A 13,676-nucleotide genomic window follows, 5' to 3' on the forward strand; every position below is an offset into this window, starting at 1 on the left:
CCCCACGTGGTCGTGTACATTAGGTTAACCCCACGTGGTCGTGTACACTAGGTTAACCCCACGTGGTCGTGTACACTAGGTTCACCCGACGTGATCGTGTACATTAGGTTAACCCCACGTGGTCGTGTACATTAGGTTAACCCCACGTGGTCGTGTACACTAGGTTCACCCCACGTGGTCGTGTACATTGGGTTAACCCCAGGTGGCCGTGTAAACTGAATGGAATATCTAAGTGTATGTATTCACCTGCAATCCCCACGTGGTCCGACATGGCTTTGAACAGTCTAGGCAATCCCAACTTGAGCACTAGAGGTAATCCCCAGATGGCTTGAACACTAAAGGTAATCCCCACATGGCCTTGAACATTCTAGGTAATCCCCGGATGGCCTTGAACACTAAAGGTAATTCCCACATGGCCTTGAACACTAAAGTTAATCTCCGTGTGATCCTGGTCACCAGGGAATCGCTATATGACCCAGTAAAGTACGAAGTGCGTGGTTTTATAATAGTGAGTATCAAATAATCCACATATGATAGTGAGTATCGGTTAATCCCAATGTGATTGTGAATATCAGTTAATCCCCATGTGATAGTGAGTATCAGTTAATCCCCATGTGATAGTGAGTATCAGGTAATCCCCATGTGATAATTAGTATCAGTTAATCCCCATATGAGAGTGAGTATCAGTTAATCCCCATGTGATAGTGAGTATCAGTTAATCCCCATGTGATAGTGAGTATCAGGTAATCCCCATGTGATAATTAGTATCAGTTAATCCCCATGTGATAGTGAGTATCAGTTAATCCCCATGTGATAGTGAGTATCATGTAATCCCCATGTGATAGTGAGTATCAGGTAATCCCCATGTGATAGTGAGTATCAGGTAATCCCCATGTGATAGTGAGTATCATGTAATCCCCATGTGATAGTGAGTACCAGTTAATCCCCATGTGATAGTGAGTATCAGGTAATCCCCATGTGATAGTGAGTATCAGTTAATCCCCATGTGATAGTGAGTATCAGTTAATCCCCATGTGATAGTGAGTAGCAGTTAATCCCCATGTGATAGTGAGTAGCAGTTAATCCCCATGTGATAGTGAGTATCAGGTAATCCCCTTGTGAAAGTGAGTATCAGTTAATCCCCATGTGAAAGTGAGTATCAGTTAATTCCCATGTGATAGTGAGTATCAGTTAATCCCCATGTGATAGTGAGTACCAGTTAATCCCCATGTGATAGTGAGTATCAGGTAATCCCCATGTGATAGTGAGTAGCAGTTAATCCCCATGTGATAGTGAGTATCAGGTAATCCCCATGTGATAGTGAGTAGCAGTTAATCCCCATGTGATAGTGAGTATCAGTTAATCCCCATGTGATAGTGAGTATCATGTAATCCCCATGTGATAGTGAGTAGCAGTTAATCCCCATGTGATAGTGAGTAGCAGTTAATCCCCATGTGATAGTGAGTAGCAGTTAATCCCCATGTGATAGTGAGTAGCAGTTAATCCCCATGTGATAGTGAGTAGCAGGTAATCCCCATGTGATAGTGAGTAGCAGTTAATCCCCATGTGATAGTGAATAGCAGTTAATCCCCATGTGATGATAGTGACTATCTGTACCTCATAGTACTCATGGTAATATGGTATTCGTTAAGTTTTGATTAAACAATCAATCCCGTTGAACTTCGTTGATATAGGATCTCTGTATTACTAAGTATCGACAGACATGACGTGTTTGTATTAGAATATCTCCGTGTATAGAGACGGGTACAGGTATCCCCGTTAAGTGGTGTTAATTATGTACATTCAATTAACCATGTGATATCCATGTGTACATTAAACGTGCAGTTGGAAATCCAAGATGTGAAGTGATTTTATTACAAATATTTGGTTTCTTGTCAAATGCGTGGTTTATTCCTGTCACCTGTTACAGATAAACACATGCAATTTTGACAATGAGAGAGAGAGGACACATTTCGGTAAACGTTGTACATGGAGTGTTGAACTCTCCGCATGCTGATATTACTGTGTTCTTTATCGTTTACTACCTCCGTGTACTTTTGGATACTGTTGTTTGCCCATTATATGACGTAAAGTAGGGATATTATATACAGACGGAGACATTTTGTAAACGACTACGACCATTGTACCGTGTTACGCTTTGTCTACGGAGATTGAGACTGTCCCTGCCTCCTTGTAATTAGCGGAGGGCGTTTGGTGGACTCGCTTGTTAGGCTTGTTAACCGTTCTCACCCGAGACAGTCAGGACAGATTTGATTGGCATTTCACCAATTCCATTAGTGACGTCACAACTGACTGTATATTTGTCGGATCATAACTCCTGCCCTAACCCTCCATTATTTCACATAACGATCAGGTTTCAATACGCCCATCCGCTAATCAGTTGTACCCGAGCTATAATTTCACACCCTAATTTTACTGATAGTAACTTATATCAGCTAGACGTCCCATAATCCGACCGCAAGTCCAGACTCCCAATACCATTATAATTGGTAATCTCTTGATTGTTGATGTATAACAATAATCTGTCTCGATATCCGTAATCTAGTGTCGATGTCTGCCTTAACCTGTCTCGATATCCGTAATCTAGTGTCGATGTCTGCCGTAACCTGTCTCGATATCCGTAATCTAGTGTCGATGTCTGCCTTAACCTGTCTCGATATCCGTAATCTAGTGTCGATGTCTGCCTTAACCTGTCTCGATATCCGTAATCTAGTGTCGATGTCTGCCGTAACCTGTCTCGATATCCGTAATCTAGTGTCGATGTCTGCCGTAACCTGTCTCGATATCCGTAATCCAGTGTCGATGTCTGCCGTAACTAGTCTCGATATCCGTAATCCAGTGTCGATGTCTGCCGTAACCTGTCTCGATATCCGTAATCCACCTGTCTCGATATCCGTGTCTGCCGTAACCGTCTCGATATCCGTAATCTAGTGTCGATGTCTGCCGTAACCTGTCTCGATATCCGTAATCTAGTGTCGATGTCTCCGCCGTAACCTGTCTCGATATCCGTAATCTAGTGTCGATGTCTGCCGTAACCTGTCTCGATATCCGTAATCTAGTGTCGATGTCTGCCGTAACCTGTCTCGATATCCGTAATCTAGTGTCGATGTCTGCCGTAACCTGTCTCGATATCCGTAATCTAGTGTCGATGTCTGCCGTAACTAGTCTCGATATCCGTGATCTGGTGTCGATGTTTGCGGTAACATGTCTGGATGTCCGTGATCTAATGTCGATGTTTGCCGTAACCTTTCCGAATGTCTCGGATATTTTGTCGAATTTAGCTTTCGTTTTTTTTAATATCCAAAATTTATTGCCGATGTCTTTCTGAATCAGTTTAAGTTTACCAAGTAGTTTAGATAAAAATCTGTTCAGGTTATTAAGATCGCAGATTACGTTGGTGAAAATAGTTTCTATTCATCAATCCTATGTAAACATTCTCTGTTTTTAACTTTCGGTGTGGTTTTCCACGGGGCATCGTGTTTAAAAACTCTTAATTTAAACTCTCAATTTTGACAATTCAAATAACGAAAGCAGTTTCGTTTGATGTGAGATAGATATCTTGTAGTGAAAATCTAGACGATTTCAGAATTATATATCAAAACAATGTTATTACAGTATACCTATGGACAGTTCGTCATGTCTTTGGAATAATCTCATTGCTTGGCGATTGCATAACGTTGTCAATGATGCACGTTCCGTGGATATCATTCGTAATGTTTATAGCGAGCGGGGCCCTAAAGATAACACGTGCGAAGAAAAAAGTGAAAGAATCCTCCATAATGTCAGTCATAAAGTTTTGTCACGGAAGTGGAAGCCAGTGGTGGATAGCAATATAACCGACATAGCAACAGATAGTCTCGGTCGCCCAGGCGATTGCAACCGTGTGCAAATAATAAGAGTATGGGTGACCAAGAATACTTACCCGGAAAACACGCTGAGATTGCCCGTAAAAATAAAATAGATAAACACCAGGAACTAGTTAGAAGTAAAACTTCCTTAAACTTTAGGTTGACTAAATATTCTCGCAAGTATTTGTTTACTACTTTAAATTACCCGATACTACCCTTGCTGCGCATGGCTTTGACATAATCCATATTATAGTATAACACATGTATTGATACTATTGTTCGTTTATGAGTAGTTTTGTCCGTACATGTGTCGGTTAAAATATATACCGCACTTTTTTACACTTTAAATGCCCACAGTTTGTTGGTTTGTCGTGTTAACTACTATGTATTTCTGTGTGTTTCAGCGGCATTTATAGGAGATATAGCCTTAGCAGATGAAGATATAGCTTACGCCAAAGCACACTCTAATCGTGAAGAGGGGGACACGCGGGATTTATATGGACTTCAGATTGATGACCCTAGGGCGTCAACCATTCACAAAACAGGTCCTCATACTACACTAGAAAAAAATATCAATAAACAGGACAAATTAAGTGGGAGAAAATCTAAAAGACATAAAAAGCAAAGAAAGCCGAGAAAACAGAAGAAAAACAAGAAGAAGAAGACACCGCTTAGAAAGTGTGCCAAAGGGTGAGTATGATAGCCAACCACAAACTAAGACATAGGAAGTTTTATATCCAAGATGGGGGTGGGGATGAGGTTTTGGAGAAGATGAGGGTGAATTATATAGAGGAGGACATGCTTAGCCAATCACAAACCATAGCACAGGAAGGTGTGGGTGGGGAAGGAAATGTTTAGCCAATCACAAACTAGGATACAGGAAGATGTAGGTGTGGGAGGAAATGTTTAGCCAATCACAAACTAGGATACAGGAAGATGTAGGTGTGGGAGGAAATGTTTAGCTAATCACAAACTAGGACACAGGAAATTGTAGGTGGGGAAGGACATGTTCAGCCAGTCACAAACTAGGACACAGGAAATTGTAGGTGTGGAACGACATGTTCAGCCAGTCACAAACTATGTCACGGGGAAGTTGTGGGTGGGGGAGGACACATTTAACCAGTCACAAACTATGGCACAGGGAGTTGTGGGTGGGAGAGGACATGTTTAGCCAATCACAAACTAGGACACAGGAAATTGTAGGTTGGGAAGGACATGTTCAGCCAGTCACAAACTATGTCACGGGGAAGTTGTGGGTGGGGAAGGACACATTTAACCAGTCACAAACTATGGCACGGGAAGTTGTGGGTTGGGGAGGACATGTATATCCCAACACAAACTATGGGGAAGTTGTGGGTTTGGGAGGACATGTATAGCCAAACACAAACTATGGGGAAGTTGTGGGTTTGGGAGGACATGTATAGCCAAACACAAACTATGGGGAAGTTGTGGGTTTGGGAGGACATGTATAGCCAAACACAAACTATGGGGAAGCTGTGGGTTGGGGAGGACATGTATAGCCAAACACAAACTATGGGGAAGTTGTGGGTTGGGGAGGACATGTATAGCCAAACACAAACTATGGGGAAGCTGTGGGTTGGGGAGGACATGTATAGCCAAACACAAACTATGGGGAAGCTGTGGGTTGGGGAGGACATATATAGCCAATCAAAAACCGGGAGAGACTAAGGAAGCTAGGATGAGTTCTGCAGTTAATCACAACCCCGGACTCAAGAGGTTGGAATAAGATTTTATCACTGTTCAGAACTTGTGAAACTGGGTCGAGTTTTGTATTACATCAGTATTTAGATACAGGTTCGACAGTAGTACATCACAGGTTACGAATTAGACGAAACACACGTGCGTACTTATCGCTTGTCATACATGCACTACTGATGTTGAGTTAGGGGTAATTCGGGTTTATTCCTCTTTTCCTGCTCATTGATATGCCCCAGATGTGTTGCGTAAGCTTAGATAGTTGGACCGTGGTAATTCTGGATTTTGTCTTAAAGAAACATTAGATACCCTGTTCTGACTTGCTAATAAAGTCAAATTCGTGTACAGCATATATAACTGTTCTGTAACAACCCGTAAAGAACGTGAGGGAGTTCGGAAATGATGACGAGTTGAGAGGTCTCCTGTCACTGATGTGCTGCTGGTTGTGGGAAAGGGGAAGGGAGTGGGGAGGGGGAGGGAGCAGTAATTTGAGAAACAAATTAATGATATATATGACATACGTTAACTGATGAAGAGCTTCACTAGAAACACGTGTTTAGCCCAATATCACTTCAGGGGAATCATAACATGTTTATGTACATATATAAGTAAGGTAAGTAGGAGAAGGATGGGTATGTTTAGGGCAAGGAGTTGTGGGTAGTATATACCAGGGTAGTGGGGTAATTATACTATGATAAAAAGGACTGGGAAGAGTGAGATCATTACGCTATGATTACCGGTACCCGGTAAAACCCGTGTGGTCAACACTCTTTTCACGTCTGTTCCGGAAATCGAACCCTGGACGGCTAGGTGAAAGGCGAGTGCGTTACCACTGCGCAACTCGACCATCCCAAGGACAAGAGAAAGTGGGTAATTTTTACTCGGATTAGTAAAGGAAGGGTTAACGAGCTATATGTGTAATGGGGTTAATTGGGGTAGCTATACATGTACTAGGGTTACTGGGGTAGTTATACGTGTACTAGGGTTACTGGGGTAGTTATACGCGTAATAAGGTTACTGGGGTAGTTATACATGTACTAGGGTTATTGTGGTAGTTATACATATACTAGGGTTACTGGGGTAGTTATACGTGTACTAGGGTTACTGGGGTAGTTATACATGTACTAGGGTTACTGGGGTAGTTATACGTGTACTAGGGTTACTGGGGTAGTTATACATATACTAGGGTTACTGTGGTAGTTATACATGTACTAGGGTTACTGGGGTAGTTATACATATACTAGGGTTACAGGGGTAGTTATACATATACTAGGGTTACTGGGGTAGTTATACATGTACTAGGGTTACTGGGGTAGTTATACGTGTACTAGGGTTACTGGGGTAGTTATACATGTACTAGGGTTACTGGGGTAGTTATACGTGTACTAGGGTTACTGGGGTAGTTATACATGTACTAGGGTTACTGGGGTAGTTATACATGTACTAGGGTTACTGGGGTAGTTATACGTGTAATAAGGTTACTGGGGTAGTTTTACATGTACTAGGGTTACTGTGGTAGTTATACATATACTAGGGTTACTGTGGTAGTTATACATGTACTAGGGTTAATGGGGTAGCTATACGTATACTAGGGTTACTGGGGTAGTTATACGTGTACTAGGGTTACTGGGGTAGTTATACATATACTAGGGTTACTGGGGTAGTTATACGTGTACTAGGGTTACTGGGGTAGTTATACATGTACTAGGGTTACTGGGGTAGTTATACATGTACTAGGGTTACTGGGGTAGTTATACATGTACTAGGGTTACTGGGGTAGTTATACATATACTAGGGTTACTGGGGTAGTTATACACGTACTAGGGTTACTGGGGTAGTTATACGCGTAATAAGGTTACTGGGGTAGTTATACGTGTACTAGGGTTACTGGGGTAGTTATACGTGTACTAGGGTTACTGGGGTAGTTATACGTGTACTAGGGTTACTGGGGTAGTTATACGTGTACTAGGGTTACTGGGGTAGTTATACATGTACTAGGGTTACTGGGGTAGTTATACATGTACTAGGGTTACTGGGGTAGTTATACATATACTAGGGTTACTGGGGTAGTTATACATGTACTAGGGTTACTGGGGTTGTTATACGCGTACTAGGGTTACTGGGGTAGTTATACGTGTACTAGGGTTACAGGGATAGTTATACGTGTACTAGGGTTACTGGGGTAGTTATACATGTACTAGGGTTACTGGGGTAGTTATACATGTACTAGGGTTACTGGGGTAGGTATACGTATACTAGGGTTACTGGGGTAGTTATACATGTAGTAGGGTTACTGGGGTAGTTATACATGTACTAGGGTTACTGGGGTAGTTATACGTGTACTAGGGTTACTGGGGTAGTTATACATGTACTAGGGTTACTGGGGTAGTTATACATGTACTAGGGTTACTGGGGTAGGTATACGTATACTAGGGTTACTGGGGTAGTTATACATGTAGTAGGGTTACTGGGGTAGTTGTACATGTACTAGGGTTACTGGGGTAGTTATACATGTACTAGGGTTACTGGGGTAGTTATACATGTACTAGGGTTACTGGGGTAGTTATACATGTACTAGGGTTACTGGGGTAGTTTTATCAGTGTGAGATTGTTGGCTCTCACCCTCGGTAGCTCTGTGCTTGGGCCAAATAAATAAATAAAGACAAATGAACATACATATCACATTTAAATTCTTTGGATTAGATGCATTGGATGAGTGATAAACGAATGCCAAGGGTGTGACATTCCTTAAAGAGAAAGGGGCCCTAATGGAGGTAGATCAGTTATATCAATCCCCTTGTGTACGGAAGGAGAGAATGAAACTTTATCTTTCTGTTTTTGGCTATCGGGCTTTAACTTTAGATACATGTAGACCCCATGTATCGGTCATAGCTACCCTGGCATAATCACGATTGTGAATATTTAATACATAAACGGTGAAGCCTATTCCTCTCGACCAATTCATGGCTTTTCCGTCAATGTTTTCATGAAACCTCCCCGTGACCAGGAAATCATGACAAAAAGAGGAGTTGCCCCACTCCCCATGTGTTTTCATACTGGCTTTTTGTCTTGGTTGCTATCCATCTTATTTCAGATTTCCTAAAATATTTCTCTAACGTTTCTTACTCATTCGAAACCTAACAACAATACATGTTTTGTTTATCCTGACAGCGATAAAAAATGCAAATCACTAAGAAAAGCAGAAAAGAAGAAGAGGAAAGAACAGAGATACAGAAGGAAAATCCAACGGAAAATCAAGAGAAGGTTAGAAACATCACCAGAGAGTTTGACAAACAGGCGAGAGAGACGTGCCGCCACTGCTCGTCCAGAGCGTCTCTGGGACTATGGTGTCATCCCGTACGAGATCGAGGCCAATTTTAGTGGTGAGTATCAGAATCTGTTGGATGTCTATACCATACACTCATGTATACTCATTATATTAAACGTTCCATACAATATAGCCAGTCAATTATATTATCTGTGTGTACATTTTGGACTCATTAAAATTGTTAAAAATGAAGAAAGTTTGATGAACACCGTCAATGGCGACAACTGAATGAAACGTTTTGGACAGAAAATTGTTCACATATAGCAGCTATACAACCAGTAGTTACTGTATATGGCATTTTGTTAACGCTAACGTGCTAGTTATTCTTCAAAAGTAACAAAAAACAAAAACACAAGTTTTGTCACTTTTAAACAGAAAAACGGATTTCATTGTGATTATAGGACATACCTCTGCTGTCGGCTCAATTTGAATTTTTGAAAAATAACTAATGAAACTAACGAATGAAAGAAACTGCGAGTTCGTGTGTCTTGTTTCTGCAGCAAGAGCTATTCCAAAGATGAATTAGCCTGTCCTGTACCAAGGTGTATATCAGATGGGTTTTAATGAAATGATGCTATTAATTGATATGCAGAACGAGCAGTTTCACAATTATACGGAAATATTATTACAATTTATTACAATTGACACAAGTGATTTAGTGTCTTCAAAACAACAAACTGATTTACATCTCTATCAAAACTGAATTACAGTTGAGGTAACGCGCCACGCACCAAAAAAAAAATCGTGCTCACATCGTGCATTCAGCGTGCTCACATCGTGCATACATCGGCCGCACTCACACACTGTGCTGAGTATTCAGCGCACAACAGTGCGATAGGAACGCACATTTTCTGCAGTTTGGTAAAAATTGTTGACTTACATTACGGATTGAAAAATAAACGGAAAACTCGCGTAGTTATGACCAAATAGCGATCATAGGCGTGTTAGATATTGAACGATGGTTCTGAAGGTCATATTTCATACGCGACAGTTCCACACCATTTGCATATGTACGTGTACCTGATGTGTCTCACCTATTGATATATTTAACAATTAAACATAAATAAATCCTAATCCACGCCTACCCATCAGTCATTTCTAAATTTATATCAACCACGATTTTATTTCTGTTCGTGAAGCGCCTTTCCTGCCATATTGGATTTTTTTTGTATCAAGAGGAAGCAGTGAAGTCCGTTTTGCTGATATTTTTTCAAGTGTGCCACCACAGGTCGGTCCTACAGAAAACAGAGAGGGAAACTATTTCAAACGTACAATAATAATTATAAAAAATATCTGCACACGGCGCGGAACTTTCTTGTTCAAAAAAGTAGTCCCGGTTCGCCAAACCAAAGTCAAACAAAACATGTTTAGATTACAACCACGTATTGTTGTTTTGTGATGAATGATTGGTAATTTTGGTAGAAACTGATAACGAGAAGACAGAGAAACAGTGTTCTGACGCTGTCGTGAGGTTACACTAATAAAGCTATTTCGCATAATAATACTTTGTTACTCGGACCAATTTTGATCTTCCTCAGTTGCCTTTTCAACAATGTAGGCCTTAAGTATCACTGACGAGACTTAGAAGAACGAAACAACTGTAAGATGCTGTTCACTAGCATTATCTGGCTCTTCTGTATCTAATTTTAATGTTGGGCTGAAAGATGTTACTCAATAATGTGTTTTTTACACAATTTTCTTTCAAGTTTATGAAGTATATATGCCACTGTAATGCGTTCTTCCAATGCTAAATGTATACAGAGTTTGGGACATGCAGTAAATATCACAAACTGACCAAAATGCAATACTAGTGTTAATCATAACAACACAACAAAATACAGTTAGTATAAACAGATGGTAACCACCTGTATCAATGGTATGTAGGATGCTGTATCAATGGTATGTAGGATGCTGTATCAATGGTATGTAGGATGTGATGCTGTATCAATGGTATGTAGGATGCTGTATCAATGGTAAGAAGGATGCTGTATCAATGGTATGTAGGATGTGATGCTGTATCAATGGTATGTAGGATGCTGTATCAATGGTAAGTAGGATGCTGTATCAATGGTATGTAGGATGTTGTATCAATGGTATGTAGGGTGTTGTATCAATGGTATGTAGGATGTGATGCTGTATCAATGGTATGTAGGATGCTGTACCAATGGTATGTAGGATGCTGTATCAGTGGTATGTAGGATGTGATGCTGTATCAATGGTATGTAGGATGTGATGCTGTATCAATGGTATGTAGGATGTTGTATCAATGGTATGTAGTATGGTGTATCAATGGTATGTAGGATGTTGTATCAATGGTATGTAGGATGCTGTATCAATGGTATGTAGGATTTGATGCTGTATCAATGGTATGTAGGATGTGATGCTGTATTAATGGTATGAAGGATGCTGTATCAATGGTATGTAGTATGCTGTATCAATGGTATGTAGGATGTTGTATCAATGGTATGTAGGATGCTGTATCAATGGTATGTAGGATTTGATGCTGTATCAATGGTAAGAAGGATGCTGTATCAATGGTATGTAGGATGTGATGCTGTATCAATGGTATGTAGGATGCTGTATCAATGGTAAGTAGGATGCTGTATCAATGGTATGTAGGATGTTGTATCAATGGTATGTAGGGTGTTGTATCAATGGTATGTAGGATGTGATGCTGTATCAATGGTATGTAGGATGCTGTACCAATGGTATGTAGGATGCTGTATCAGTGGTATGTAGGATGTGATGCTGTATCAATGGTATGTAGGATGTGATGCTGTATCAATGGTATGTAGGATGTTGTATCAATGGTATGTAGTATGGTGTATCAATGGTATGTAGGATGTTGTATCAATGGTATGTAGGATGCTGTATCAATGGTATGTAGGATTTGATGCTGTATCAATGGTATGTAGGATGTGATGCTGTATTAATGGTATGAAGGATGCTGTATCAATGGTATGTAGTATGCTGTATCAATGGTATGTAGGATGTTGTATCAATGGTATGTAGGATGCTGTATCAATGGTATGTAGGATTTGATGCTGTATCAATGGTATGTAGGATGCTGTATCAATGGTATGTAGAATGCTGTATCAATGGTATGTAGGATGCTGTATCAATGGTATGTAGGAAGTGATGCTGTATCAATGGTATGTAGGAAGTGATGCTGTATCAATGGTATGTAGAATGCTGTATCAATGGTATGTAGGAAGTGATGCTGTATTAATGGTATGTAGGATGTGATGCTGTATCAATGGTATGTAGAATGCTGTATCAATGGTATGTAGGAAGTGATGGTGTATCAATGGTATGTAGGATGTGATGCTGTATCAATGGTATGTAGAATGCTGTATCAATGGTATGTAGGAAGTGATGCTGTATCAATGGTATGTAGGATAGTTTTGGTTACATAGTTTCAGCGTAAATCAATTCCTTATTTGCCTCTATAACAATATACATTGGTTGGTATTAATATCTTATTTGTCTCTATAACAATGTTCATTCTTTGGTATTAATTCCTAATTTGTCTCTATAGCAACGTGCCAGGGTTGGTATTAATTTTTTGTGTATCTATTGTACAGTTACAAGCAGAAATGACGCTGCAACCTCCTGTTGTCATTAGATATTTTTCTCATTACCACACAGGCAAGGCGAATTTCTGTCAATGGACTTCCTAAACGATTTGAAATATTTTACAGATTCGCTTATAAAGTACACTATTGATTATTAGTATCGTGAATACATTTTTACACTCAAAATTTTAATTAAGGAAGAACGATGAATATTTAATTTTATGAATACGACTATTTGATGGAGATATAGAGAGATATTGTGTTATGTGAAGTTGTAGAATATTGATCTACATTGTTACCGCACATCAAACATTCAGTATCATATCTAGTGTTGTGCTGCTTACGTGACAATAATGACAATCACGTTTTCTAGTTGTAATATTCGAGTAAACATTCATGATCTGTCAGAGAAAGCAACAAGAAGTGCTGCTTTTGAAATACAGACTTGCTAATCTTGGTGAGCTGAGACGTGTAACGCCCTACGGGTCTGCGTAAATGACGCCGTCTGCAACATCCTCCATTATCGTATCTTTTTAGGACTTGCCAGACAAAAAGATTTTAACCAACAAAGTAAAATGACCACAACATAATCACCGTAAATACAGTGAGATAATACTGGACTCCGACCGGTGATCGATACAGTGTTAATATCGTCACCAACCTTTACCAAATCCTGCATGTTGATGCGAAGCTTCGTTAGTAGTTGTTTGTTATCTAAATCATACGAGATAATATACCAATCATATTTCATCTTACAGAGATGTTTCCAATGTCTAAATTGATTTAGGACAGACAGAATCCGATACAAGATTTCCCTTAAGAAACCAGGCTGGTAGATTCTGTGTAAAACACTAAAGTGTATGGTGTATTTCAATGTTAAAATATATATATTGCAGTTATTGAAGGCACATGTTCCCTTACTTTTTCATTATACATTGTTTCAGGACAACACAAAGCACTGTTTAAGCTGGCCATGCGACACTGGGAGAACTACACGTGCGTGTCCTTCGTGGAGAAACAACCAGAACACAGTAACTACATCGTGTTTACTGAGAGACCGTGTGGGTAAGGTCACACTTAGGGAACTATCAGAACACGGTAACTACATCGTGTTTACTGAGAGACCGCGTGGGTAAGGTCACACGTAGGGAACTATCAGTTTTATGGGGAAGGGATTGTTTTAGTTTA

General features: G+C 40.1%; 1 protein-coding gene across 1 annotated transcript in view; it reads left to right on the forward strand.

The window, feature by feature from the left end:
• Positions 1-13,676, forward strand: part of LOC132551937 (tolloid-like protein 1) — a 57,018-nt gene that overhangs the window by 13,706 nt on the left and 29,636 nt on the right. Inside the window, exons 2-4 of the mRNA XM_060216078.1 lie at positions 4,274-4,559; positions 8,757-8,968; positions 13,433-13,553. Coding sequence (XP_060072061.1) covers positions 4,274-4,559; positions 8,757-8,968; positions 13,433-13,553 — 619 coding nt within the window. The remainder of the gene's footprint in view (positions 1-4,273; positions 4,560-8,756; positions 8,969-13,432; positions 13,554-13,676) is intronic.

Source organism: Ylistrum balloti, unplaced genomic scaffold (assembly GCF_031769215.1).
Source record: "Ylistrum balloti isolate Yb309-2 unplaced genomic scaffold, AGI_CSIRO_Ybal_v1 Utg370226, whole genome shotgun sequence".
NCBI lineage: Eukaryota > Metazoa > Mollusca > Bivalvia > Pectinida > Pectinidae > Ylistrum > Ylistrum balloti.